Source organism: Loxodonta africana, chromosome 7, assembly GCF_030014295.1.
Source record: "Loxodonta africana isolate mLoxAfr1 chromosome 7, mLoxAfr1.hap2, whole genome shotgun sequence".
Taxonomy (NCBI): Eukaryota; Metazoa; Chordata; class Mammalia; order Proboscidea; family Elephantidae; genus Loxodonta; species Loxodonta africana.
In genome coordinates, this window is record NC_087348.1 from 82,840,499 (window position 1) to 82,866,207 (window position 25,709).

The window sequence follows — 25,709 nt, forward strand, 5'->3', positions numbered from 1 at the left end:
GTCCATTTATCTGGACAGAGGCTTATTTATACATTTTATTAGATGCAAACAACAAATCTTGAAATATAATCTTTTTTCTTTAAAGGATTGCTTTCTTGGAAACAGCATGGGTTGTTTTCAAAAGGGTTCACTATGAGAAAACCTGAGGCCCTGGCACTGGCCATCGCCGTGGCCTATTTCCTTCCTATACAGGATGAACAGAGCATGTGTAGAAAGTAAATGCTCATTTGCTGTTTGGACTTCATGCTAAATTCACTATTTCCTCTTGAGTCCCAGGTACATTTTCTATTCTTTCTTTTCTCACCCACCCAGTTTCTCTCTGTCCCTTCTCCTTTCTCATAACCATTTGGAGCCAAGTTATTCTCTCAGACTGAGTACATTGAGCTGTTTCCATGGAGGCATTTGTGTGTTTGGGTGTGGGGGGTGCAGGACGAGGGACATTGTTGTATCATTTGGGAATCCTATTTACCTAAAAAAAAAAAAAAAAATGCCATCATCTGAAAATCAAAAATATCTAGAAACAGTTTAAGAATAGGGCTCAGACCAGTGCTTTTCATGTTTCAGCAACATGGACCTTGTTGAGACCCCCATAAAAATGCGGGGTGGTCACTGAGCCCAATTATAAATTGCTGGTCAACAATTTGAGCTTCTTCAAGACAGAGACTGGGCTTATTAATTGCTTCTTCCAGCAAGCAATACTCTGGCGGCCATGTAGCATCTGCTTGACAATTCTGTGCTGAGTCAAAAGAACGATATTTCCACTAGTCCCAAATGATATTGAGGAATGGTGGTTTTATAGGTGTCTCATGTATAAGGCACCCTCTCATATTGATAAGCCAGGCCTTGAGGAAGTCACTAAAGAAGGTACATGTTCTAAATTGGAAGCTACTATCAATTTCAGAAACACACCTTTCCTATACCCATGTAGACAAGCTAGTTCTTGTATTTCTGAAGTAATTTTATTAATAAAGTTGTGAATAAAGCCATATATAATCACCCTCTTTTTATGGAATTTTTACTATGTAATGTAGGCTAGGTAAGGATGTATGCACTGTAATCCTAGCCCTGAGGAAAACAGCTGGTACCTCTATCTTGTGCTTCTAGAAGTCCACACACCTACTCTGAATAAATATCGGAGTCCTCTCTTAGTCCTGAACAAGTTTCTCCTCGTGCTTTTCCTTTATTATGAAAGGGTAAAGGACATGGCCAGCTTTTCACATTTTTAGAGCTTCTGTAACATCCTCTGTCTTACTATTTTTCTGCCTAAGGGAATGTAGCCTTCCTGTTTCTAAAATTCCTTCTGTTAGTGAAAATAGTGAATGCACACACCCGTTTTGTCTTGAAGTTGTATTACCTATTTCTGAGAAGATCGAATTAATTTTGGAGAGTAGCTGATAAAAGTTTCTGTGTTTTACAAAGTCTGTTTAGTCTGTAAATCTAGTTAATTGTTTAGGAATTATTTTCATAAATGAATTTAGGACCTTACATCTTTCTGCTAGTTTTACCCTCAGGATGTCATTGTTGTTAGTTGTCTTTGAGTGGATTCCAACTCCTAGTAACCCTCAGGATACATACCACTAATTTTCTACCTCTCTGAACTGTCTTTCTCTTCCTCTTGTAGCTTTCTTTCTCACGTTTTTGAGCCTAAATGAGTTTTTGGAAGTAGAACAACACTCGGGAAATAATGGTAATTTAAATCTTTTCAGGGGACTTGCAGGATTGGTGATTTTTATCTCAATGAACACCAGTCTCATATATATGTACCTCAAAGTATTTCTTCACACAAAAGCTAGATTACATGTGATTTATTCTCATTGAGACCTACGGCCATCTTAGGTAGAATGAAAGCATTGCAATGCTCAGAATGCTTGCCTTAATGTTTCTGAATTTAGTGAAATATGACTGCAACAGTAGGTAATAGGCTTTTTTTATTTTGGGTTGGGGCAGCCAAGGAAATGAAAATAGTGGAGAGAACTGACATTTTTAGGCTGTGGGGACATTGGAATGTGACCAATCATGTATCTGTAATAACTCATCAGTAGTTAAGTGTTTAAAGAGAGAGAGATTAGTGGAGACATAGAGGAAGAGCCTGAGCATTTAATTATGCCAAATTATTTTGGAAGGAACAAGACACAGAAAGAGAATCAGCAGATGGTGAAGGAGGAATAAATAAATATATAAAATTCAATGATTAAAAATAAATAAATAAAATTGACTAAATAAAATTCAATAGATTCGAGTGTTAAAAAGCAAAGATGTCACTTTGAGGACTAAGGTGCACCTGACCCAAACCATGGTATTTTCAATTGCCTCACATGCATGCTAAAGTTGGACAATGAGTAAGAAAGACAGAAGAAGAATTAATGCCTTTGAGTTATGGTGTTGGTGAAGAATATTGAATATACCATGGACTGCCTAAAGAATGAACAAATCTGTCTTGGAAGAAGCATAGCCAAAATGCTCCTTAGAAGCAGGGATGGCGAGACCACATCTCACATACTTCGGACATGTTATCAGGAGGGGATTAGTTCCTGATGAAGGACACCATGCTTGGAAAGTAGAGGGTCAAGGAAAAAGAGAAGACCTTCAATGAGAGGGGCTGACCCAGTGGCTGCAAAAATGGGCTCAAGTATAACAACAACTATGAGGGTGGCCCAGGACTGGGCAGTGTTTTGTTGTCCTGTACATAGGGTTGTTTTGAGTCAGGACTGATTCGATAGCACCTAACAACAACATGAGTAAATTTGGAAGAAGGGGGAAATCAACCAAGTGCAGAAATCAAAACATAACTAGCTTCAAGTATGAAATGGATATGAAATGCACAGAACACTTTCTCAAACATTACTGTGCACATAATCACCTGGGGGTTATGTTAAAATGAAAATTTTGATTAAGTAGGTCTGAGGTGGGGCCTGAGGCTGCATGTCTAACAAATTCACTTGCTTAATAGACGTTGCTGATTTGTGAACCACACTTCTGGTAGCGCTTCTAGAAAAGTGGTAAGAGTTCAAGGGGAAGAACAATTGGAAGTGATGATGATATTAGTTAACATACGTAAGATGCTGACATTCAATTTCAAAAAGGAACAAAGAAAATTGAAAATAATGTCTTTATAATGATTGAGAAATATAGAGTGAAAATTAAACGTGCCAGAAAAAAGTCAACGATCACAAGTAAGCAGCTAAAGAAGTCTTAAAATTCATTTATTTATCTTTGTTGCTGTTATCACTGTTCTACAGAAATTTTTTTAGCATGTACACAATAGTAAGGCCTGATATTTTAAGCAAAACTAATTAGAACTTTTTTTTTTAATTTGAGAATATTTTGCTACTAAGCTAATATTTCCCTCTAATTAAGAAAAAGAAACCAAAAGAAAAAACCTGCTATTTCTAATCTCTAACACAGCCTACAAATCTCTACTCTTTTTCTGCAGGTGAATAGTTGCAGAATCACACTTATCATATGAATTATCTCCAGATATGAAGAACATGATTGAGGCAGCCATGATATCTTTGCACTGAAAAAACTGGGCTCCTGGGTTCATAGTTTCCAGAAAGCTATTCTCCACCTTTTGGCCCACTATGTGGCCCAATATTAGTGCTGTCCCCTTTTTGCTGACTGGCTTCCCAGGCCTGGAGTCAGCTCATCACTGGATCTCCATCCCCTTCTTTGCAGTCTACTTCTCTGTGCTTCTTGGCAATGGCACCCTCCTTTACCTCATTAAGGATGACCACAGACTCCATGAGCCCATGTACTATTTCCTGGCCATGCTGGCAGGCACAGATCTTTTGGTGACACTGACCACAATGCCTACTGTCATCGGCGTTTTATGGTTGAATCACAGGGAGATCAATCAGGGGGCCTGCTTTCTGCAGGCCTACTTTATTCACTCCCTTTCCATTGTAGAATCAGATATCCTGCTTGCCATGGCCTATGACCGTTTTATTGCTATCCGCAATCCCTTGAGATACACTTCCATTCTCACCAATATTCGCCTGGTAAAATTAGTGGTGGGGGTATTTATGAGGGGCTTTATATCCATTATGCCTGTAATCATACATCTTTTTTCATTTCCATATTGCTACTCTCATATTCTCTCCCATGCTTTCTGTCTTCACCAAGAAATCATGAAACTGGCTTGTGCTGATATAACCTTCAATAGACTCTACCCCGTGATTCTGGTCTCTTTAACAATCTTCCTAGACTCTCTTATAATTCCCTTTTCTTATATCCTAATTCCTAAGACTGTCATGGGCATTGCCTCAGGTGAAGAGAGAGCCAAGGCCTTAAATACCTGTATCTCCCACATTGTTTGTGTTCTCATCTTCTATGTTACTGTGATCGGTCTGTCATTTATTCACCGGTTTGGGAAGAATGTGCCACAGGTGGTCCACATTATTATGAGCTATGTTTACTTTCTCTTCCCTCCCTTAATGAATCCTCTCATCTATAGCATCAAGACAAAGCAAATTCAATACGGCATTCTACGTCTTTTGTTTAAACACTGGTTTGGAAATTAAACTTCAATGTGGATACTTGTCCATGAAAGATGGTGGGTATATGAGATTTCTCTGAATAAAGGGCCAAAAAATTTCACTGTGTCTCAAAACCCCTGCTGTGGCAGCTTCCACATCTCTAAATGAGACAATGCCATTTATAAAGCTTTTAGAAGAGTATCCTTGAATTCACAGATTTACCGTTAGTTCAGTTTATGGGTTGATTTAATTCCCTTCATTCTGTGTTTTGCTCTCCAAATGTTAGAGGGCAGAAACATTGCCAATATGTCTGAAAGATAAAAAGTAGTCTGATATTTTGTTTTTTGTATATTTGTACTGTTAAAAAATACAAAAAAATTCAATTTCTTGTAGCCATTTGAATGTATTACTTTGAACTTATTTTTTTTTACATTTATTGTTCATTTTTCTGTAATAGTGTTCATATTTTCTAATTAATTTGTAGGAGCTCATTAAATATGAACACTTACGTGTCACTTATATTATGAATAATTTCAAAGATTTTTTAAAAATTTGTCTTTCTATACACAGAATTTTAAATTTATATATAAACACCTTCACTTATATTTACCTACTGGGATTCTCAATAGTCAGTAAAAAAAAATGTCATTATTGACTATGCAAAGGCATTCAACTGTGTGGATCATAAAAAAATTGTGGATAATATTGCAAAGAGTGGGGATCCCAGAGCACTTCATTTTCCTCATGAGGAACCTGTACATAGATTAAGAAGCAGTCATTTGAAAAGAATAAGGGGATACTGCATAGTTTAAAGACAGAAAGATGTGTGGGAGGATTGTACCCTTTCACTGTACTTATTCAATGTGTATGCTAAGCAAATAATCAGAGAAGCTGGACTATATGAAGGAAGACTCGTTAACAGCCTGTGTTATGCAGGTGACACATCCTTGCTTGCTGAAAGTGAAGAGGACTTGAAGCACTTACTGATAAATATCAAAGACCACAGCCTTCAGTATAGATTACACCTCAACATTGAAAACAAAAATCTTCACAACTGAACCAATAAAAAAAAATCATGATAAATGGAGAAAAGATTGAAGTTGTCAAAGATTTCAGTCTCTTTGGATCAACAATCAACACACTTGGAAGCAGCAGTCAAGAACTTGAAAGATGCATTACATAGGGCATATCTGCTGCAAAAAAAACCTCATTAAAGTATTCAAAGGCAAAGATGTCACTTTGAGGACTAAGGTGTGCATGACCCAAACCATGGTGTTTTCAATTACCTCATATGCATGCAAAAACTGGACAATGAATAAGGAAGACTGAAGAAGAATCGAAGCTCTTGAATTGTGATTTTGGGGAAGAATATTGAATATACCATGGACTGCCAAAAGAACGAACAAATCTGTGTTGGAAGAAGTACAACCAGAATGCTTCTCAGAAGCAGAGATGGTGAGACTATGTCTCATATACTTTGGACATGTTATCAGGAGAGATCAGTCTCTGGAGAAGGAGATCATCCTTGATAAAGCAGAAGATCAGTGAAAAAGAGGAAGTCCCTCAAGGGGGTGGATTGACATGGTGGCTGCAACGATGGACTCAGCATAACAACTATTGTGAGGATGGTGCATGACTGGGTAGTGTTTCATCCTGTTGTACATAGGGTCACTTTTAGTCAGAACCAGCTCAGTGGTATCTAACAACAACATTAGGATTCTGAGCCATATGATAAAGCCCCCTCCCCCCAATTGCAAGTGTATTTATATATTTTCTTATTTTCTTGCTTAATTTATTTATACATATCCTATACGAATCTGTCTTGGAAGAAGTACAGCCAGAACATTCCTGAGAAGCTAGGACAGTGAGACTTTTTTTTCATGTTCTTTGGACGTGTCATCAGAAGGGATCGGTCCTTTAAGAAGGACGTCATGCTTGGTAAAGCTGGGGGTCAGCAAAAAAGAGGAAGACCCTCAAGGAGGTGGATTGACACAGTGGCTGCAACAATGGGGTCAAGTATAATGATCATTAAGATGGCACAGACCAGGTAGTGTCTCATCTGGTGTACATAGGTCACTATGGGACCTAACAATAACATGTTATGATAGGTTAGTATTTGGTGGAGTACAAAAAAAAAAAAAAAAACCCAGTGCCGTCGAGTCGATTCCCATTCTGGTGGAGTATAAGGAATTGAAATCATTCCCCATTGTGCCTATCTTGGTGGTATCAAAACTAAACACATTGCCGTTGAGTTGATTCTGACTCATAGTGACCCTATAAGACAGAGTAGAACTGCCCAACAGGGTTTCCAAGGAGTGGCTGGTGCATTTGAACTGCTGACCTTTTGGTTAGCAGCCACATTCTTAACCACTGTGCCACCAGGGCTCCATTTTTGTGGTAGCATCACTAATATTCACTCATTCATTTGGTCAGTGTTTTAGGGCAAGAGATAGGAATGATGCTAAGCAAAATTTATCTAACTGGAAAAAAGTAGGCATAACCTACTCCCTCATGTGGGAAACCCTGGTGGCATAGTGGTTAAAGCGCTATAGCTGCTAACCAAAATGTTGGCAGTTTGAATCCACCAGGTGCTCCTTGGAAACTCTATGGGGCAGTTTTACTCTGTTCTATATGGTCCCGATGAGTCAGAATCGACTTGACGGCAGCAGGTTTGGTTTTGAGTTTTATTCCCTCGTGTAGAATGGAATTCACTGGGGAACCAAAAATCAAATAAACCCAAATTTAAAATAACTCCTATGATTAATGATCAAACAGAAGGAACACACTGCTTTGAGGCAGTGGGTCACAAAAAGGGCCACATCCAGACTGAGATAAGGCAAAGGTTCCCTGAAGAAGTGTTTTTCTGTTTGGGTCTAAAGATGGATTAGAAATTAACAGGTGAAAATAGAAACAAGAATATTCTAAGTAGAAAAGAGTATGTTCAGAAGCCTTTTGAAGAATGAATCATGGAATCTTCCAGAGACTGTGGCAAGGAAAAGAGGGAGATTGGTCTGAGGAAAGACTGGAGACAGAAGGCCAAATTATATACCATCTTTTGTTTGTAGTAAGAGTTTGTGTATCCCTAAAGAATCACAGGAACCTATTGAACAGTTTTAAGCAGGAGAGTGACTAATTTCATTGATGCTTATAGATTATAACTTCAGTGGCTGTGGATTTGTGTGAGGCAAGAGAGGAATAAGAAAACCTCTAAGAGGATATTTTAGTAGTTCTAGGAAGACATACTCATAGAAAAAATTAGAAAAGTGAAGACGAATACAGTGGATAAAAATGGGAAATATTTAAAATCTATAATTAATAGAATTTGCAGATAGTTTTTAGAAAAGTACAAGTAAGGAAATTTGGGGAGGAAGAAAGATAATCTTAAATTTTTGAATTATGTTACTTCATAAACATTAGTGTCATCCAGGTATTAAATTAGTAATAAAAAGAATTTTAATTAAAAAATTCTGAAACTTTGAGGATGAGTTATAATCTAAGTAATAAAATTTTGGCTTCTTAAAATCACTAAAAGAATTGCTCTATCCTGTAGTATTGAGCCTTTAAGAGAAGACATTAATATATTTATTAAATAGCCATCCATTAAATCGTCTTTAGTACGTGTTTCTTTTTGCCTGGTTATTAAGAATCACAATAAAAGCCAGGAAAATGTTGATAAGCGCTGAAATATTAAGATGTGCAGAGCAATAGAAACAAACAGAAAACGTTGACACAAAAAGAAACATAGAACATAAGTGTCTGCACCTGTGCCTTGGGAGGGCACAAGATAAAATAGGGTATTGGGGAATTTTCAGTGTAATGACTTCTCGCCCAAAATGAACTAGTGTTAAAAGAACAAAATATTCAAAATAAAATATGATAAGAGACGGTGTGTAAGAAATGGAGAATCAGACATAGACACTAAGATAAAGACGGTATGAAGAACTAAAACCTGGATTCTTTCTGAGCGCATAGTAATGATACACTAGAAAATTAAGTTTTTTTTTTTTTTTTTCCTCCTAAAGGTATTTAATTAGCATAGAGGTAGGGAACATCCTCATAGATGCCTGGTCACAGATGTCTGAGGAAGACTACATGGAACTGAAAAAGTCTGAACTTAATTTCTTGCTTCAAGTACACCTAGGAAATTAACCACTGTAGTCAAATTCTATGAACAAATAAATGCAACAAACCATCTCTAGGAAAGAAGAGGCTTTGCATTGACGTGTGCATGTACTAACACACACAGGTATAATAAAGAAGAATACGTATTTGTTATTCTGTGTAAACAATTTATGATCTGAAAACATTCCTTTTGTTATTCTCACAAAAAAGATATTGAAGAGAAATTAGTATTCTGAATTTACTTTCAATTTATGATGTCTAGAAACCCTGGTAGTATAGTGGTTAAGTGCTACGACTGTTAACCAAAGGGTCAGCAGTTCGACTCCACCAGGCGCTCCTTGGAAACTCTATGGGGCCGTTCTACTCTGTCCCATAGGGTCGCCGTGAGTCGGAATCGGCTCGATGGCACTGGGTTAGGTTTTTGGTTTAGATATTTTTTACAGCCCTGGTTGCCCAGTGGTTAAGAGCTCGGGTAGTAACCAAAAGGTAGGCCATTCAAATCCACCAGGTGTTCCTTGGAAACCCTATGGGGCAGTTCTACTCTGTACTATAGGGTTGCTATGAGTCAGAATCGATTTGATGGCGCTGGGTTAGATATTCTTTTAAATACCTCCTAGGCTGAGTTAAGGGTCACTTTAGTCCCTGAATTTTTATTTAATATTTTTCCTAAGTCATAAGGCACTTAAACAGAATTTCAAGAAGAGCTTTGATAAATTTTCAATGATTTCACCTCAATGTCCAGATCCTACCTAAATATCCACTTGCCCCACTCTGTGGATGTTCTACGGTCCAATGTGACCCTTGAAGGAGAAAACTGGATACACTTCCTGGAGGAAAGAGGTTATAGTTTATGTAATTTAAATAAAGTTTTCACTTGACCTGAAGATGGGGCGAATGTGTCAGTGCTATATAGAGAAAAGAAAATATAATTATTACAGAACCAAAAATATACATTATCCACATTTTGTAGGTACATCTTTAGGCATGATTTTAGAACTCAGGTTTTCAATGCACCAAGTATTTGTTCTGTCATTCTCTGTACAAAGATCTGCGTTGGGAAGACAGAAAAATAGAATCTCTTATCCATCCACTCCCATCCAACCTTGTTGACTACCCTAACTTCATACAAACCAATACTATTTCTCACCTAGATTTCTGTGTCCTGTAACTTTTACTCACTCATTCTGTTTCTAACATGCTCGTCATACTGTTGCCAAAGTGACCATTAAACAATGATTATTTTATCATAGTCCCCCCTTATTTCAAAGTCTTAGTATAAAGTCAGAAGTCCTTATATGATTTGTAAGACCCTCTGTGATTAGAACTTGCTACCACAAACACATTTTTTGTCAAGCTTTCCCTCATGTCCTGTTGTTCTAAACCCTAAAAAAAAAAAAACCCATTGCCTTCAAGTGGATTCTTTTTTTTTTTCCAAGTGTTTTTTTTTAAATTGTACTTTAGATGAAGGTTTACAGAACAAACTAGCTTCTCGTTAAACAGTTGGCACACATGTTGTTTTATGACATCGGTTAACAACCTGTCAACACTCTACCTTCTCAACCTTGGGGTTTCTCCAGGCTCTGTCAGGCCAGGAAGTGAAGTCTTTTTTTTGTGAGTTAGAATTTTGTTCTACATTTCTCTCCAGCTATGTCCAGGACCCTCTATTGTGATCCCTGTCAGAGCACATTGGTGGTGGCTGGGTACCATCTAGTTGTACTGGACTCAGTCTGGTAGAGGCAGTGATAGTTGTGGTCCATTAGTCCTTGGGCCAATCTTTTCCTTGTGTCTTTTGTTTCCTTCATTCTCCTTTGCTCCTAAAGGGATGAAATCAGTGGAGTATCTCAGATCACCGCTCACAGGCTCTTAAGACCCTGGACGCTACTCACCAAAGTAGAAGGTAGCACATTTTCTTTATAAGCTATGTTATGCCAGTTGAGCTAAATGTTCCCCAAGACCATGGCCCCCACAGCCCTCAGCCCAGCAATTCAGTCCTTCAGGGAGTTTGGATATGTCTGTGGAGCTTTTATGACATTGCGTTGTACAAGTTGTCCTGGCTTCTCTTGTATTGTGTACTGTCTTTCCCTTCACCAAAGTTATCCCTTATCTATTGTCTATTTAGTGTATTTCCATCCCCACCTTTCCCTTCTCTCATAACCATCAAAGATTGTTTCTTTTTATCTGTAAACCTTTCCATGAATTTTTATAGTAGTGGTCTCATACAATATTTGTCCTTTTGTGATTGACTTATTTCACTCAGAATATTGCCCTCCAGATTCATCCATATTGTGAGATGCTCCACAGATTCATCATTGTTCCTTATGGTTGTGTAGTATTCCATTGTGTGCATTTACCATAGTTTGTTTATCTATTCTTCTGCTGATGGGCATCTAGTTTGTTTCCATCTTTTTGCTATTGTGAACAATGCTACAGTGAGTATGGGTGTGCATATGTGTATTTGTGTAATGACTTATTTCTCTAGGATATATTCCTAGGAGTGGGATCGCTGGGTCATATGGTATTTGTATTTCTAGATTTCTAAGGAAGCATCACATTGTTTTCTAAAATGGTTATACCATTTTGCATTCCAACTAGTAACGCTAAATTTTTTAAGTATAATTTTAATATAATTTTTTTTTTATTGCATTCATCATATTTTCTCTAGTGCCAGCATAACATGCTTTTTCCTCTGCATGGAAAAAGTATCATACCATAACTATCACATTTTTTTTTTTTTTAATCCTTCTCATTGTTCAACTTCCAGGTTAAATACCACTTCATCTGTGATCGCAGAGATACCTTCCATGTGTTCCCCCTAGCACAGTACCCTTTATGTGGTAATGATAGTACTATGGAGGTTTATGGAAAATATTTTATTTCTAATCCAAATTAGATTTCTAAGTTTTGCAAATGAATAAAACATTTCCCTCACCTTGAAACTTACACAAAATAGGAAATGAACTGAATATAAACAAAGTAATTTTAAGACAAACTATAAGATATCCTCATTCACATGGCTGTTAACAGATACTTGGAGGTTCCTCTGGATCAGAAATAATTTCCCCCTAAAAAAAAAAAAAAGAAAGCAAAAATTATATTGGAATTCATAAGCTCTATAACCACCAATGGAAACCACGGTGACGTAGTGGTTCAGAGCTATGGCTACTAACCAAAAGGTTGGCAGTTTGAATCCACCAAACGCTCCTTGGAAACCCTATGGGGCAGTTCTGCTCTGCCCTGTAGGTTTGCTATGAGTCAGAATCAACTCAACGACAACAGGTTTGGTTTTGGTGCCCACCAACAACACATAAGATCCCTGAGAACAAGTGGTAAATCCTTTGCTTTTGAGGTAGACAATGGGAAGGACTAGCACAGATTTCCTAAATCTTGATGCTGACGGTTTTGAGGATTACATAACCAAGCTCTGGTATTCTATTCCTGCTAGCACCTGAGTTTTCAATTTTCCTGTGCCATCCTTTGGGAAACACTTGAAAGGCCTGAGGACCTTGGTCTAGTGGCCCAGGTTCTGCCTGAAAGATGAGAGAGGGAGGAGAGATCGAGGAATCTCCTGGGTGGCTGCAAAGCTGAAACTCTGGGGAGGTGATTTCAATATATATAAGCTCTCCAGTGTGGCCTCTTAAACAGATTTTCAGAAGGAAGCATCTGGACTGACTCCTCAAATAAGACAGGAACAGTTCCCCATTACAGCAACGAGATTGTGGATTGAGCGAGTGCCAGGAACAGAAGGATGGGATGATCCCTCTCTCTTCTGATTTTAGATCCAGACAGAAGAAAAGGTTAGAAAGATTTTCAAGAGGCCTGTATAGAGGGAGAGGTCCCAAGTGAGATTACAATACCTATAGCACAGACATTCTCTGTTTTCAGCAAATGTGATCATGGAAGGTTTGGGTTTTTAACATTGAACACATAGATGTGCTTCAATAAAATTGTGAATGCTTTGAGGCTAAATGTGAAAATGTCTGCCCTTGTTCATTTATCACAGTAAAAATAGATAGCTCTAAAACACATTCAGTGTCAAAGCAAACTAGGTTTTACTTACTAAAAACTATGTTTGAAATGAAAATTTTATTTCATAAACGCAACATTTAAAATTAAAGTTTAAATGTGTCAAAAATGAGCAACAACAACAAAAAAAACACTCTGCCTATGCAAAATTGTTATTCATTTGTATATATTTGTCTTTTTAAAATTATCACTATGGATGCAAATGTTTTTCTAGCATATATACACTGGAGGGGCCTGATGTTATAAGAAACATTGAGATTTAAAAAAAAATTGAGAACATTTTAACCATCAGCCTTATGTTATTATTAGGAGAAGACTGTTATACCTCATTGCAAGTACAGCCTGTAAATCTCTACTCTTTTTCTGCAGGAAAATATTTGCAGAACTATGGCTATCCTATGAATTAATTACCAATAAGCGTGAAGATTGTGATTGAGGCTGCCATAATATCTTCCCATGACAAGGTAGTGAAAACTGAAAAAGCTGGGCTACTGAATTCATAGTTTCCAGAAAGCTGCTCTTCACGTTTACGCACACTATGTGGTCCAATATTAGTGCTGCCCCCTTTGTGCTAACTGGCTTCCCAGGTCTGGAGGCAGCTCATCACTGGATCTCTATCCCCTTCTTTGCAGTCTACCTCTCTGTGCTTCTTGGTAATGGCACTCTCCTCTACCTTATTAAGGGTGACCACAGTCTCCATGAACCCATGTACTATTTTCTGGCCATGCTGGCAGGCACAGACCTCATGGTGATGCTGATCACAATGCCAACCGTCATGGGTGTTTTATGGTTGAATCACAGAGAGATCAATCAGGGAGCCTGCTTCTTGCAGGCCTACTTCATCCACTCTCTTTCAGTTGTAGAATCAGGAGTCTTGCTTGCCATGGCCTATGACCGTTTTATTGCCATCTGCACCCCTTTGAGATACAGATCTATCTTTACAAATTCCCAGGTAACGAAGGTAGGCCTGGGGATACTGACAAGGGGCTTTTTATCTCTTGTGCCCCCAATTATGCCACTCTATTTTTTCCCATATTGCTGATCCCATGGCCTTTCTCATGCTTTTTGCCTCCACCAAGAGGTCATGAAACTTGCCTGTGCTGATATTACACTGAATGGTGTGTACCCAGTAGTTCTGGTTGCTTTGACTTTCTTCCTAGATGCTCTGATCATTGTCTCTTCTTATGTCCTAATTCTTAAGACAGTTATGGGCATTACCTCTGGAGAGGAGCTAGCTAAGGCACTCAATACCTGTATCTCCCATATAAGCTGTGTCCTAGTCTTTTATATCACTGTAATTGGCTTGACCTTCATCTACCGGTTTGGAAAACATGTACCACATGTGGTACACATTACCATGAGCTATTTCTACTTTCTCTTTCCTCCATTCTTGAACCCCATTATATACAGCATCAAGGCCAAGCAGATTCAGAGAAGCATCGTTGGGTTATTCTCTGTGCACAGTAGAGCCTGAGCCTTTATTTCAAAATCTTGAGATCTTCAGGACAACTGGGCCTTTCCTATTATTGGGAGGGCGTCTTGGATTTATACCTAATCTGTTTTTTCAGAGTTAGATGAGACTTCAATTTTTACATAAAACTATAAGCCGAATTGAGGAGAAATATAATGAATGAATACATATATATCTTATTTGTCAATGGAAAAAGATATATAGACAGATAGAGAGATGATAGATAGATAGACATCATTTATCTTTGGAGAAAAGGATAGAGATAAAAACCCCAGAATGTAGGCAGGGAAAATAGGATCATTCAGATCCTGCATTGCGAAGATGTACCAGGGCATTTTAGAAGAGGCCAAGTTAAGTAGCCATCCTGGGCCAGCACAGCCTATATAAACATGTACAATTTTGGCCTCATTTTTTGGTAATAGAAAAGTGAAATAGAGATAGTGAATCAAAGGCCATGGATTTCCACTATATCTGAAATCCTCTTTATGTTAAAGCAGGATTTGATTTTCCATACGATTTTATTTCTCTTCATCCTGCGTTCTCTTTAAAAGTTGATGAGGAGATAAACATCTTTGAATGTCTGGGAGATAAATGTAGTGTAATATTGTAGGTTTTGTTTATTTGATTTATTTTTGTTGTTATAAAGCACAATTTTCAATTCGTTTTTGTCATTTTATATCTCACTTTGACTTATCCAATCATATTTTTGCTTAGTTTTATCCTTTTCTAACTGATTTGTAGAAGCTCATCATATGTTAACCCTAGTTATTTATATCACAAGCATTTTCCCAGTTTTGTGTTTTTCTTTATATATATATTATTTTAAAGTTTATATATATAAAACTTTAAAAATTATTTACTTTGTCAACTGATTATCTGTATTGGGACCATACAGATAAATGCCTCCCTGATTCTACGTTTATTTGTATATTTTCTAAAATTTTGGCATAGTTTATTTATATACCCTGTATCACACTGGGGGAGAATAAGGATGTTACATTAGTCCTCATTGTGTTCATTTCCATAACAGTAGCAACAATACTCAGCTATTAACTTGGATACTTTTTTAAGGCTCTTCTCTGGGACAGACAATATGCTAAATTAAAGTGATCTTACTGCCAGAACATGGACTGAAATCTTCCCCTTCTGGAAATATCCATTTGTTCTGGAGTCAACTATTCAAATAAATACAAATTTTAAATATGTCATGAATTAGTGATAAAACAGAAAGAAGAAACTGCTTTCAGACTGTGGGTCTCAAAAGACACCACCCTCTAGGTTAAGATATGGGAAAGGTTCCCTGAGGTCCTCTAAGCTGAGATCTGAAGAGGGAGTATAATTTAACTGGCAAAAATGCAAATAATAATCTCAGCAGAAAGTGGTATGTGTGGAACACTTGTGTAAGGAATGATTGCTCTGGGGAGAGTCTGAAGAGAGAAGAGAAGCAAAATCACATAGGATCCTGTTGATCATGGCAAGGTTCTCTCTACCTACCCAAAGAATCATGAAAAGTTTATTGAATGGACTAATACAATTTCATTGATGCTTTTAAATAAGTATTTTAACTGTGCATAAAATGTATTTGAGAAAGGTAGGAGAAGGGCAAGAAAACCTTGAGAGGATATTGGAGTTGTTTCAGAAAGAGTCTATAGTAAGTTACTGTAGGAAAGTGAAGATAGAAAGTAATGGAGAGCCATGAGACAAGTTCAGGGTTTAAAAATAATAAGATTTTTTGGTTGTTTAAACAATTAGATGGAAGAAAAGTTTGGGAAGGACCAAAGACAACCCTAAATTTCTAGCTTATACTATTTGAAGCATGGCAGTATCAATGGGAGGAGCCCTAGTGGCACAGAGGTTAAGTGCCCAGCTGCTAACTGAAAGATCAGCAGCTCCAACTCCCCAGTTGCTCCACAGAAGAAAGATGTGGCAATCTGCTTCTGTAAAGATTTACAATCTTGGAAACCCTGTGGAGCAATTCTACTCTGTGCTAAAGGGTCTCTGAGTTGATCAACTGAATGCCAAGGGGTCGGGTGGGTACAGGACCAATGCAAGTGCAATACTTGATCATGCATTAAATCCATCAATCAGAGGAATAGCTATAATTTTCTTTTTAAATTTAGAAGTTGGAGAATGAATCCAAATGACAAGGTTGTGGTATAATAAAGTGGGCAAATGAAATATTCTAAGCTGTAGGAGTGGACTTTTTTAAAGCAAAACACTAGTATATTTATTAAATACTTATTTCATGTGTGTTTCATTTTTCCTGATCATTAAGAATCATAGCAAATGTTGCAGGATATACATATTTACAACAATAAAAAAATCATAGCAAAGCAAGATGTGTGTGTGTGAGTATATTCTGAGAGTTTTGAGGTGCAGGACAATAAAAACAAACAAGATGCTGATACCAAAAGAAGCTCATAGACCTCATAGGCCTTTGGGTTTCTATCTATGAAGAGAAAAGGATACACCAGGGTTTCTCTTGGGCGATTGTTATTGGAGGAAGTCCAAGAAAAAAAAATGAGCCAGTTCTAAATAGTCCAATGAAAATATTTCCAAATATGTGATAATACATACAGTATGATATGATGCCATAGGTAGAGGCAGAGAATTGGATACAGATGCAATGATGAGGACAGGATGAATGACTAAAGCCTGGGTTACTCCCTGAGCAAATACCAATAATACACTGGAAAACGAACATCTTTCACAAGGGATTCAGTAAGTTAACAGTGCTGGGGCATATCTTCATGGATGGCTGTTTACAGGTCTCTGAGGAAGACCACATGGTACTGAAAAATTCTATACTTAATTCTTTCCTTCATGTGAACTTGTGGAGTAAACCATCCTAGTCAATTTATAAGAAACAAATGAATAGATCATCTCTAAAATCTAAGAGCATTTACACTGATGTTTGCATGTGTATGTGTGTGTGTACTTGATGGCATGTGTGCGCATGTGTAAAAACAATGATAAAGCTTTCAATCTTTTTATTTCTTTAAACATTTCTGGCATTAAAACTTCCTTTATATCTACTTAAATGATACATTTAATGACGTGAAATGAGTGTTTTTCATTCATTTTAAAATCAGAGTCTGCCGCTTCTTTAAAATACATCTGTACCGTAAGGTAAGTGGGTCTCTGAGCCTCTAATTTGCATTTCATGTTTTCCAAATAATGTATTAAATCACTCACAGAGAGTTTTACAAAAATTTTAGTTCATTTTGGACGTCTTCACTACAATATACCCAGATCCTACCAAAATATATCTCTCCATCTCTCTCCCGCTTTGAACATTCTGTTGTCCAAACTGACTCTTTGAAGAAGAAAACTCTATGTGCTTTGCAATAAACTTTTCACTTGACTTGAGAACTGTGGCTGAAGTGTCAGGACTATACAGAGAAAAGAAAACTATAAGCATTTGAGAACTAAAAACTAGAAAATATCCATATTTTATTAATGCATTTTTCAAAAAGAAAGATAATAAGTAGGAATTTCGATACACCAAATATTTGCTCTGGCATGCTCTGGCCAAATTTCTATATTGGAAACAGAAACTTTTGGAGAGAAATGAGATCCGGCCCATACAATGCCTAAGAAATAGGATTTGAGAGAACTTCCATACGGCCAAGTACAAAAATTTTCTCAGACTCATTTAACTGTGAAACTGAAATATTTTTCCACACATTTAGTAGGAAGAACTATGTGTCCCACAGTACAATGTTGAAGCCTAGGGTGCTGAATATAACTCTAAATCCTAAAGCCTGGTTATTCCCAAAGGCTTCCTCTGTCATCTCATGTGTCCGTGGGGCCCCTAATGCGTGTAAGTGTCCTCACAGAAAAGCCCACTTCAGACAACGTCCATCTAGATTTGTTGCCTGGGGTACAGATACTCTTGCGGTTGAGAAGTGACTGACTTTGCAAGTCATGTCTGAAGAATAGAGCTGTGAAAAACCCATGGCTCCTGTGGTGGCCACCAGTTGTTGTGATAAGGTTTCCCCCTCTGATAATTAAATTTTAGGACAGGCTGTCTTTTTTTACAGTGCCAAATTGGTGGAATGGACCTCAGCTAAATTGATCAAGGCCCTTTAAGCTCCCTCACACTAAGTGAAAAATATCCGTTACCTGTCATGGACCTTCAAGTTAAATTTTGTTTAATTCTCTGTCACTTATGTGTGAAAGGAAAGGGAAGTGCAAACTATAGCTGACTAAGACCATTGGCGGGCTTGCTGGGGGCACATGGTGTGTTAAGAACAAGATAAGCTTTGAGTCTCTCTGAAGAGGTACAAGAGGAACTCTCACTGTTGGGTAAACGGGATTGTCCCAAAATGGAAGAAGGCGACTAGGGAAGTGGACTTATGGTGAAGTTGTCACCAAACTTTGGCTTAGAGATTGAGCATTGTGTTCTAGGTGCTGCAATTGTTGCTAAAGGAGGACTTTTTAAAATGATCCTGGGAGAGGGTAATTCCTTAGCAATGTATTTAGTTAACATATATTTTTACTTAACAGCCGTCCAAAGTGTAAGTGCTCTAAATTATTAACTCTGCTAATACAAATATACAGATGTTTCCCGGTATCATGCCAATCTTATGAGCACTGGATTAGCAGTTCCACTTTCCTTCATCTCATTGGACCAGATCTACCATGAACCTTCCCCCGCTCCTCTCATATTCTCCAGGCAAGGTATCTTCCTTTAAATACCCTGAACACATTAAAACATCTTCTTTTAGCCTTCTCCCTGGACCATCAGGCTTAATTATACTACCTGTATGCATAGTTCTAGTCAACGTTTTCAAATATGATTATATTTCTGTATACTCTGCACAATTAATAATTACATGCACTTGTTGGCTATATACAACACAATTTAAAATGACATGGCAAAATTTGACCTGAACGTATGAGAGACTGTTTATACTCTTTACTTATTGTATTTCTGTAAAAAGGGGATAGATTATAGGGTATTATATGATGTTACTTGCTGGTTGTATTATGCAATATATGCTATATACATTTTTTTTTATTTTAAAAAAAAAACTGAAGAATCATGAATTCTGAAATATACCTTAAGACAAAGGTTTTGTATATAGAGTTGTGGACCTGTCCTATCTTAGACTGCTTATGTAGAAGCTTCATATTTAATCCAGTGGAGGGAGGAGATTTTCAAGATGAGACAAATCCTACAACTTCTGAATTATTGTGTTCAATTAGGGTTATAGGGGATGAATAAGGACTGGGAATAATTATGTGATAAACAGTTAAGGGGCTAGTGGATGATCAGCCTGCAGAAGCAAAAAAGCAAACAAAAAATGCCTTAGAACTATCAATATAGATATCTTCACACATTTAGAAAGACTATATCAATAATGGTGTTTTGACCCAATCAGTTTGTTTCTAGAGATCAGAGTTAGGAATAAGGGATTGATTTTTCAAGGAAGTGAATTTAAGTTTTAATATAAAAACTAAAAATATTGTAAACTAATTGAACAGGTTACCTCAAAGGGTAGTGAGTTTCCAGTCAATGGAAAGAGCAAATAGATACGTGATGAGCAAGCATCAAGGCACACTTGTTACATAGTGGCTCAAGGATATGGTAAAAGATTTGACTGGATGGCCTTTTCAGAACCATATTTCTAAAAATAGAAAGATTCTGTGAGAGTTCATTATAGCAAATAGTTAGAAAAAGGGAAATGGAATATTGTCCCCCCACCTGCCCTCATTTAGGAGAAAAAAGTGACCATTTTCCCCACTCGATGACCAACCTGCAGAACACTTGGGAGTCACACAGATAGGAAATGCCTAATCTAATGTTAGAGACACTGATCCTCTCCAGAGAGTCTCTATCTAGAGAAGGGCTGTAGGCCATGGGGATCAACTTCACTGGTCCGGATGTTTCCCAAGTGTGGGAGAAAAAGAGGATATGTTGGTATTCACAAATATCCTAAGTGGGGTTGAGCTAGTGTCACTCCCTTGGGATTATTTCTTTAACAAATATACCCCTCCTCAGGACTCTGAACAGATACTGAGGATATAACATCAAACCAGTCATCAATGCATGCTCAGGAATCACAAAGAATAAGCTGTGGCTCAGGTAAGGAAGCCCAGATATTCAAAGGCAGAAAGGATGTTTTAAGGGGTAACTCTACTACCTGGCTTCTGTATTTAGTTCTTGGGTATAGGCTAAGAAAGCAAAGTTTTCTGTTTATTATTTTTTTAAATTTATTTTTGGTTAAAAGAAAAATTCAGAAAAGGGGGTGCCATTTTAAAAGGCAAGCCCAGACAGAAGATCCACCATTTATATGTAACGGATGTTGATTGAGAACGTGGGCTCAGGATCTGGGTCAGATACTCCTCAGTTTGAATTCCTGTATGCCATATACTTTCTAAGTCATAGAATTTTTAGTCCATTGCCAGTCCTACTGACAGCCCTAGTCACATCTAAACCAACACTACTGAATTACTTTCTCCTGCTACCTGTATTCATTCTTCCCCCCTTGCCAATGTGGTCTTCATACTATACCCAAGGCAACCATTAAACAATGATTGTGCTATCATAGTTCCTACTCCCTTACTTCATATTCTTAGGATAAAGTCAAAACTCCTTGCGTGATTTGTAAGACCCTATGTGACACAGGGTTGCTATGAGTCAAAATCAACCCTATGGCAACGAGTTTGAGGTTTTATTTTATTATTTTTGGTATGAGATTAGAATCTGCTACCACACACTCATTTTGTGTCAAGCTTTCCCTTATGTTTTATTGTCCTAGTGATAATAATTTAAGTGAAAATATAAAAATGATTTTTTTCTTGATTTCACCATATTTTGTCTGGTTTCATGATCAGTACGCATGTAATTCCCTCTGGATGGAAATAGTATCATACCACAATTAGCATATTTCTTACCCTTCCCATTGTTCAACTTTCAGGTTAAATGCTGCTTCCTCTGGGAAGTTTTCCCAGATCCCAGAGATACCTCTTATCTGCTCCCTTAGCACACTAATTCTCATGCAGTAAAGGCAGTATTGTGGAAGTTTATAGAAAATATTTTATCATTAGTCCTCACTAGATTTTTAAGGTTTTTTGAAAAAACAAAATGTATCTGTCACTCTGTAAGTAACAGAAAGTAGGCATTGGTATGAGTATAAACATTGTGATTTTAATACAGAATGTAAGATGCTCTCATTTACATGCCTGTTAGAAGATCCCTGGAGGTTCTTCTGGATTAGTTATAATCCACCCACCCACCCACCCCCAAAAAATAGGAAAGACAAAAATGCAATTGGAATTCATATGTTCTAGGACCAACAAAGAAACAAGACCTCTGAGAACATCTGGTAAACCCTTGATCTTTGAGATAGACAACAGGGAGAACAAGCACAGATTTCTTAAATAATGATGCTGAGGATTTTAGGGGTCACATAACCAAGCTCTGGCATCCCACACCAGCTGGCATTTGAGTTTTCAGTGTTCCTGCACCATCTGTGGAGAAACATTTGAAAGGCCTGACTATCTTGGTCTGGAGACCAAGCTCTGCCCTGAAGAAGGATAGAAGAAGGGAGATTAAAGAGTCTCCTGGGTAGCTGGAAAGCTGAAATTCATGGAAGGTGATTTCCACATATATAAGATCTGTAATGGGAACTCTTCAACAGATTTTGAAATGAAAGTTTCTGAACTAAGTCCTCAGATAAGGTAAATTGGGTATAAATTGGGTGAGTACCAATAATAGAAATATGAAATGACTCCTCTCCCATCTGATTTTAGATCCAGTCAACAGAAGAGGTTAGAAAGGTTTTCTAGAGGGCTGTCTTTTTAGCAAATGTGGTCATGGAAGGTTTGGGTTTCTAATGCAAGACACATGGATGCGCTTCAATAAAATTGTGAGTGATTTGGCTACAACCGAAGACTGCCCTGACAGGGAACAAAACAGAGAACCCCTGACGGAGCAGGAGAGCAGTGGGATGCAGACCCCAAATTCTTGTAAAAAGACCAGACTTAATGATCTGACTGAAACCAGAAGGACCTCATAGGTTATGGTCCCCAGACCTTCTGTTAGCCCAAGACAGGAGCCATTCCCAAAGCTAACTCTTCAGATATGGGTTTGACTGGACTATGGGATAGAAAATGATACTGGTGATGAATGAGCATCTTGGATGAGGTAGACACACGAGACTATGTGGGCAGCTCCTGTCTGGAGGAGAGATGAGAGGGCAGAGGGGGCAGAAGCTGGCTGAATGGACATGAAAACAGAGAGTGGAGGGAAGGAGTATGCTGTCTCATTAGAAGGAGAGCAACTAGGAGTATATAGCAAGGTGTATATAAGTTTTTATATGAGAGACTGACTTGGTTTGTAAACTTTCACTTAAAAGCACAATAAAAAAAAATTGTGAGTGCTTTGAGGCTAAATGTTAAATTGTCTGTTCTTGTTCATTTTTCTCAGTAGAGGGTCCAATTTTGTTAGAATCCTACAAATGCTGACACTAAATGTCAAAACAAGCTAAATTTTTCTAACCAAAAACTATGCTTGAAGTGAAAATTCTATTTCATAATTGTAACGCATAAATTTAAAGTTAAAATATGTCAAAAAAATTCTAGCTATGCAAGATTTTTATCCATTTGTGTATATTTACTCTTTTTAAAATTATCATTATGGATGCAAACATTTTGTAGCATATACAGATTGGTGTGGTCTGATGTTATAAGAAAAATTGAGATTTTATTTTTTATTTGAGAACATTTTAACCATTATCCTATATTGTACGTAACTTAGGAGAAAACCATTATACCTCATTGCAAGTACAGCCTGTAAATCTCTACTCTTTTTCTGCAGGAAAATGGTCACAGAATCATTCTTATTTTATGAGTTGATTATCACTAACATGAAGATTGTGATGGAGGCTGCTGTGATACCTTCCCATGACAAGGTAGTGACATCTGAAAAAGCTGGGCTACTGAATTCCTAGTGTCCAGAAAACTGCTCTTCACCTTTTGGCCCACTATGTGGCCCAATATTAGTGCTGCCCCCTTTTTGCTGACTGGCTTCCCAGGTCTGGAGGCAGCTCATCACTGGATCTCCATTCCCTTCTTTGCAGTCTACTTCTCTCTGCTCCTTGGCAATGGCACCCTCCTCTACCTCATTAAGGATGACCACAGTCTTCATGAACCCATGTACTATTTCCTGGCCATGCTGGCAGGCACAGACCTTATGGTGACACTGATCACAATGCCAACTGTCATGGGCGTCTTATGGTTGAATAACAGGGAGATCAATCAGGGGGCCTGCTTCTTGCAGGCATACTTCATCCACTCTTTTTCCATTGTAGAATCAGGAGTCTTGCTTGCCATGGCCTACGACCGTTTTATTGCCATCTGCATCCCTTTAAGGTACAACTCTATCCTTACTAATTCCCAGGTAGTGAAGGTAGGCCTGGGGGTACTGATGAGGGGCTTTTTATCAGTTTTGCCCCCAATTATGCCACTCTATTTCTTTCCATATTGCCATTCCCATGTGCTTTCTCATGCTTTTTGCCTCCACCAAGAGGTCATGAAACTTGCCTGTGCCGATATTACATTTAATCATGTGTACCCAATTATTCTGGTTGCTTTGACTTTTTTCTTAGATGCTCTGATCATTGTCTTTTCTTATGCCCTAATTCTTAAGACAGTTATGGGCATTGCCTCTGGAGAGGAACGAGCTAAGGCCCTCAATACCTGTGTCTCCCATATTAGCTGTGTCCTAGGCTTTTACATCACCATAATTGGCTTAACTTTCATCCACCGGTTTGGAAAACATGTACCACATGCGGTCCACATTACCATGAGCTATTTTTATTTTCTCTTTCCTCCATTCATGAACCCTATTATATACAGTATCAAGACCAAGCAGATTCAGAGAAGCATTGTTCACTTATTCTCTGTGCACAATAGAGCTTAAGCCTTTATTTCAGAATCTTGAGATCTTCAGGAAAACTGGGCCTTTCCCTTTATTGGGAAGATGTCTTGGATTTATACCTAGTCTATTTTTTTCAGAGTTAGGTGAGACTTTAATTTTTACATAAAGCTGTAAGCCGAATTAAGTAGAAATACAATGAGCATATATATTTATTTATTTATCAATTGGAAAGAAATATATCTATATATCTATATATCTATATATCTATATATCTATATATCTATATATCTATATATCTATATATCTATATATCTATATATCTATATATCTATATATCTATATATCTATATATCTATATATCTATATATCTATATATGTATGTATATAAAAAAATCTTTGGAGAAAAGAATAGAGATAAAAACCCTAGTAAGTACGCAGGGAAGGCAGGATCATTTAGATCCTGCATTGCTAAGATGTACCAGGTCACTTCAGAAGAGGCCAAGTGGCCAGCCTGGGTCAACTGAGCCTATAATAAAAAAGATGTTCAATTTTAGTCACAATTTTTCATATAGAAAGATGAAATAGAGATTGTGAATCAAAGGCCATGGAGTGCCACTATATCTGAAATCTTATGTCTCCTAAAGTAAGACTCATTTTTCCAAATCATACAATGACATTTATGAAGCCACATCTTTCTTCAGTGGAGTTATTAGTAGGTTCAAACCGCCAACCTTTCTTTTACATACTGGTCTCCCTAAATTTATTGATTTGCCATTAGTTGAGTTTATGATTTTGTTTCTCTTCATTCTGTGTTCTCTATAATTGCTAGTGAGGACATAAAAATCTTTAAATGCATGGGAGATGATGTCTAGTCTAATACATAAGTTTTGTTTTCCCAGTTTATTTTTATTGTTATAAAGCACAAACGATTTTCAGTTTGTTTTAGCCTTTTTGTGTCTCACTTTGACTTGTCTAATTACATTTTTGCTCAGTTTTATCCTTTTCTAATTTATTTGTGGAAGCTCATTATATATTAACCCCTGTGTGTTATCTGGTTAAGACCTGGGCTGCTAAACAAAAGGTCAGCAGTTCAAATCCACCAGCCTCTCCTTGGAATCCCTGTGGGGCAATTCTACTCTGTCCTATAGGATCGCTATGAGTTGGAATCGACTTGATAGCAACGTTTTTTTTTTGGTGTGTTATTTATATTGCAAACATTTTCCCAATTTTGTTTTCCTTTTTACATACATTATTTGAAAGTTCATATATAAATAATTAAATTTTTTTTTTTTATCAATTGAGATATTGAGACTATACTGATAAATGCCTCCCTGATTCTAGGTATATTTCCTAAAATTATGGCATGCTTTACATATCCTATGTTATACGAGGTTAATATATGGAGAGAATAAGGATGTTGCATCAGTTTTATTGTGTCCATTTTCATAACTGATGTTCTTGTTGTTAGGTGCCTTCGGGTTGGTTGCAACTCATAGCACAACAACCAAACACTACTTGACCCTGCGCCGTCCTCAAAATTGTTGCTATGCTTGAGCCCATTGTTGCAGCCACTGTGTCAATCCATTTCATTGAGGGTCTTCCTCTTTTTCTGCTGACCCTCTACTTTACTAAGCAGGATGTCCTCCAGGGACTCATCCCTCCTGATAAAAATGGCCAAACTATGTGAAATGTAATCTCATCATCCTTGTTTCTAAGGCGCATTCTGATT

At 37.5% G+C, this 25,709-nt stretch overlaps 2 protein-coding genes and 1 pseudogene across 2 annotated transcripts; all 3 read left to right on the forward strand.

Moving 5' to 3' along the window:
- The first annotated feature begins 3,541 nt into the window (after positions 1 to 3,541).
- LOC100654168 (olfactory receptor 51B2) lies at positions 3,542 to 4,773 on the forward strand. Its single transcript, XM_003421493.3, has one exon. It carries the CDS (start codon positions 3,582 to 3,584, stop codon positions 4,518 to 4,520), a length of 939 nt encoding a protein of 312 aa, XP_003421541.1. The 5' UTR covers positions 3,542 to 3,581; the 3' UTR covers positions 4,521 to 4,773.
- Positions 4,774 to 13,138: 8,365 nt separating this feature from the next.
- Positions 13,139 to 14,722, forward strand: LOC100654081 (olfactory receptor 51B2-like; annotated as a pseudogene).
- Positions 14,723 to 22,937: 8,215 nt separating this feature from the next.
- On the forward strand, positions 22,938 to 24,022 carry LOC100653799 (olfactory receptor 51B2-like). The gene has a single exon (XM_003421557.3). The coding sequence runs from the start codon at positions 23,087 to 23,089 to the stop codon at positions 24,020 to 24,022; it is 936 nt and encodes a 311-aa protein (XP_003421605.1). The 5' UTR covers positions 22,938 to 23,086.
- The last annotated feature ends 1,687 nt before the right edge of the window (positions 24,023 to 25,709 follow it).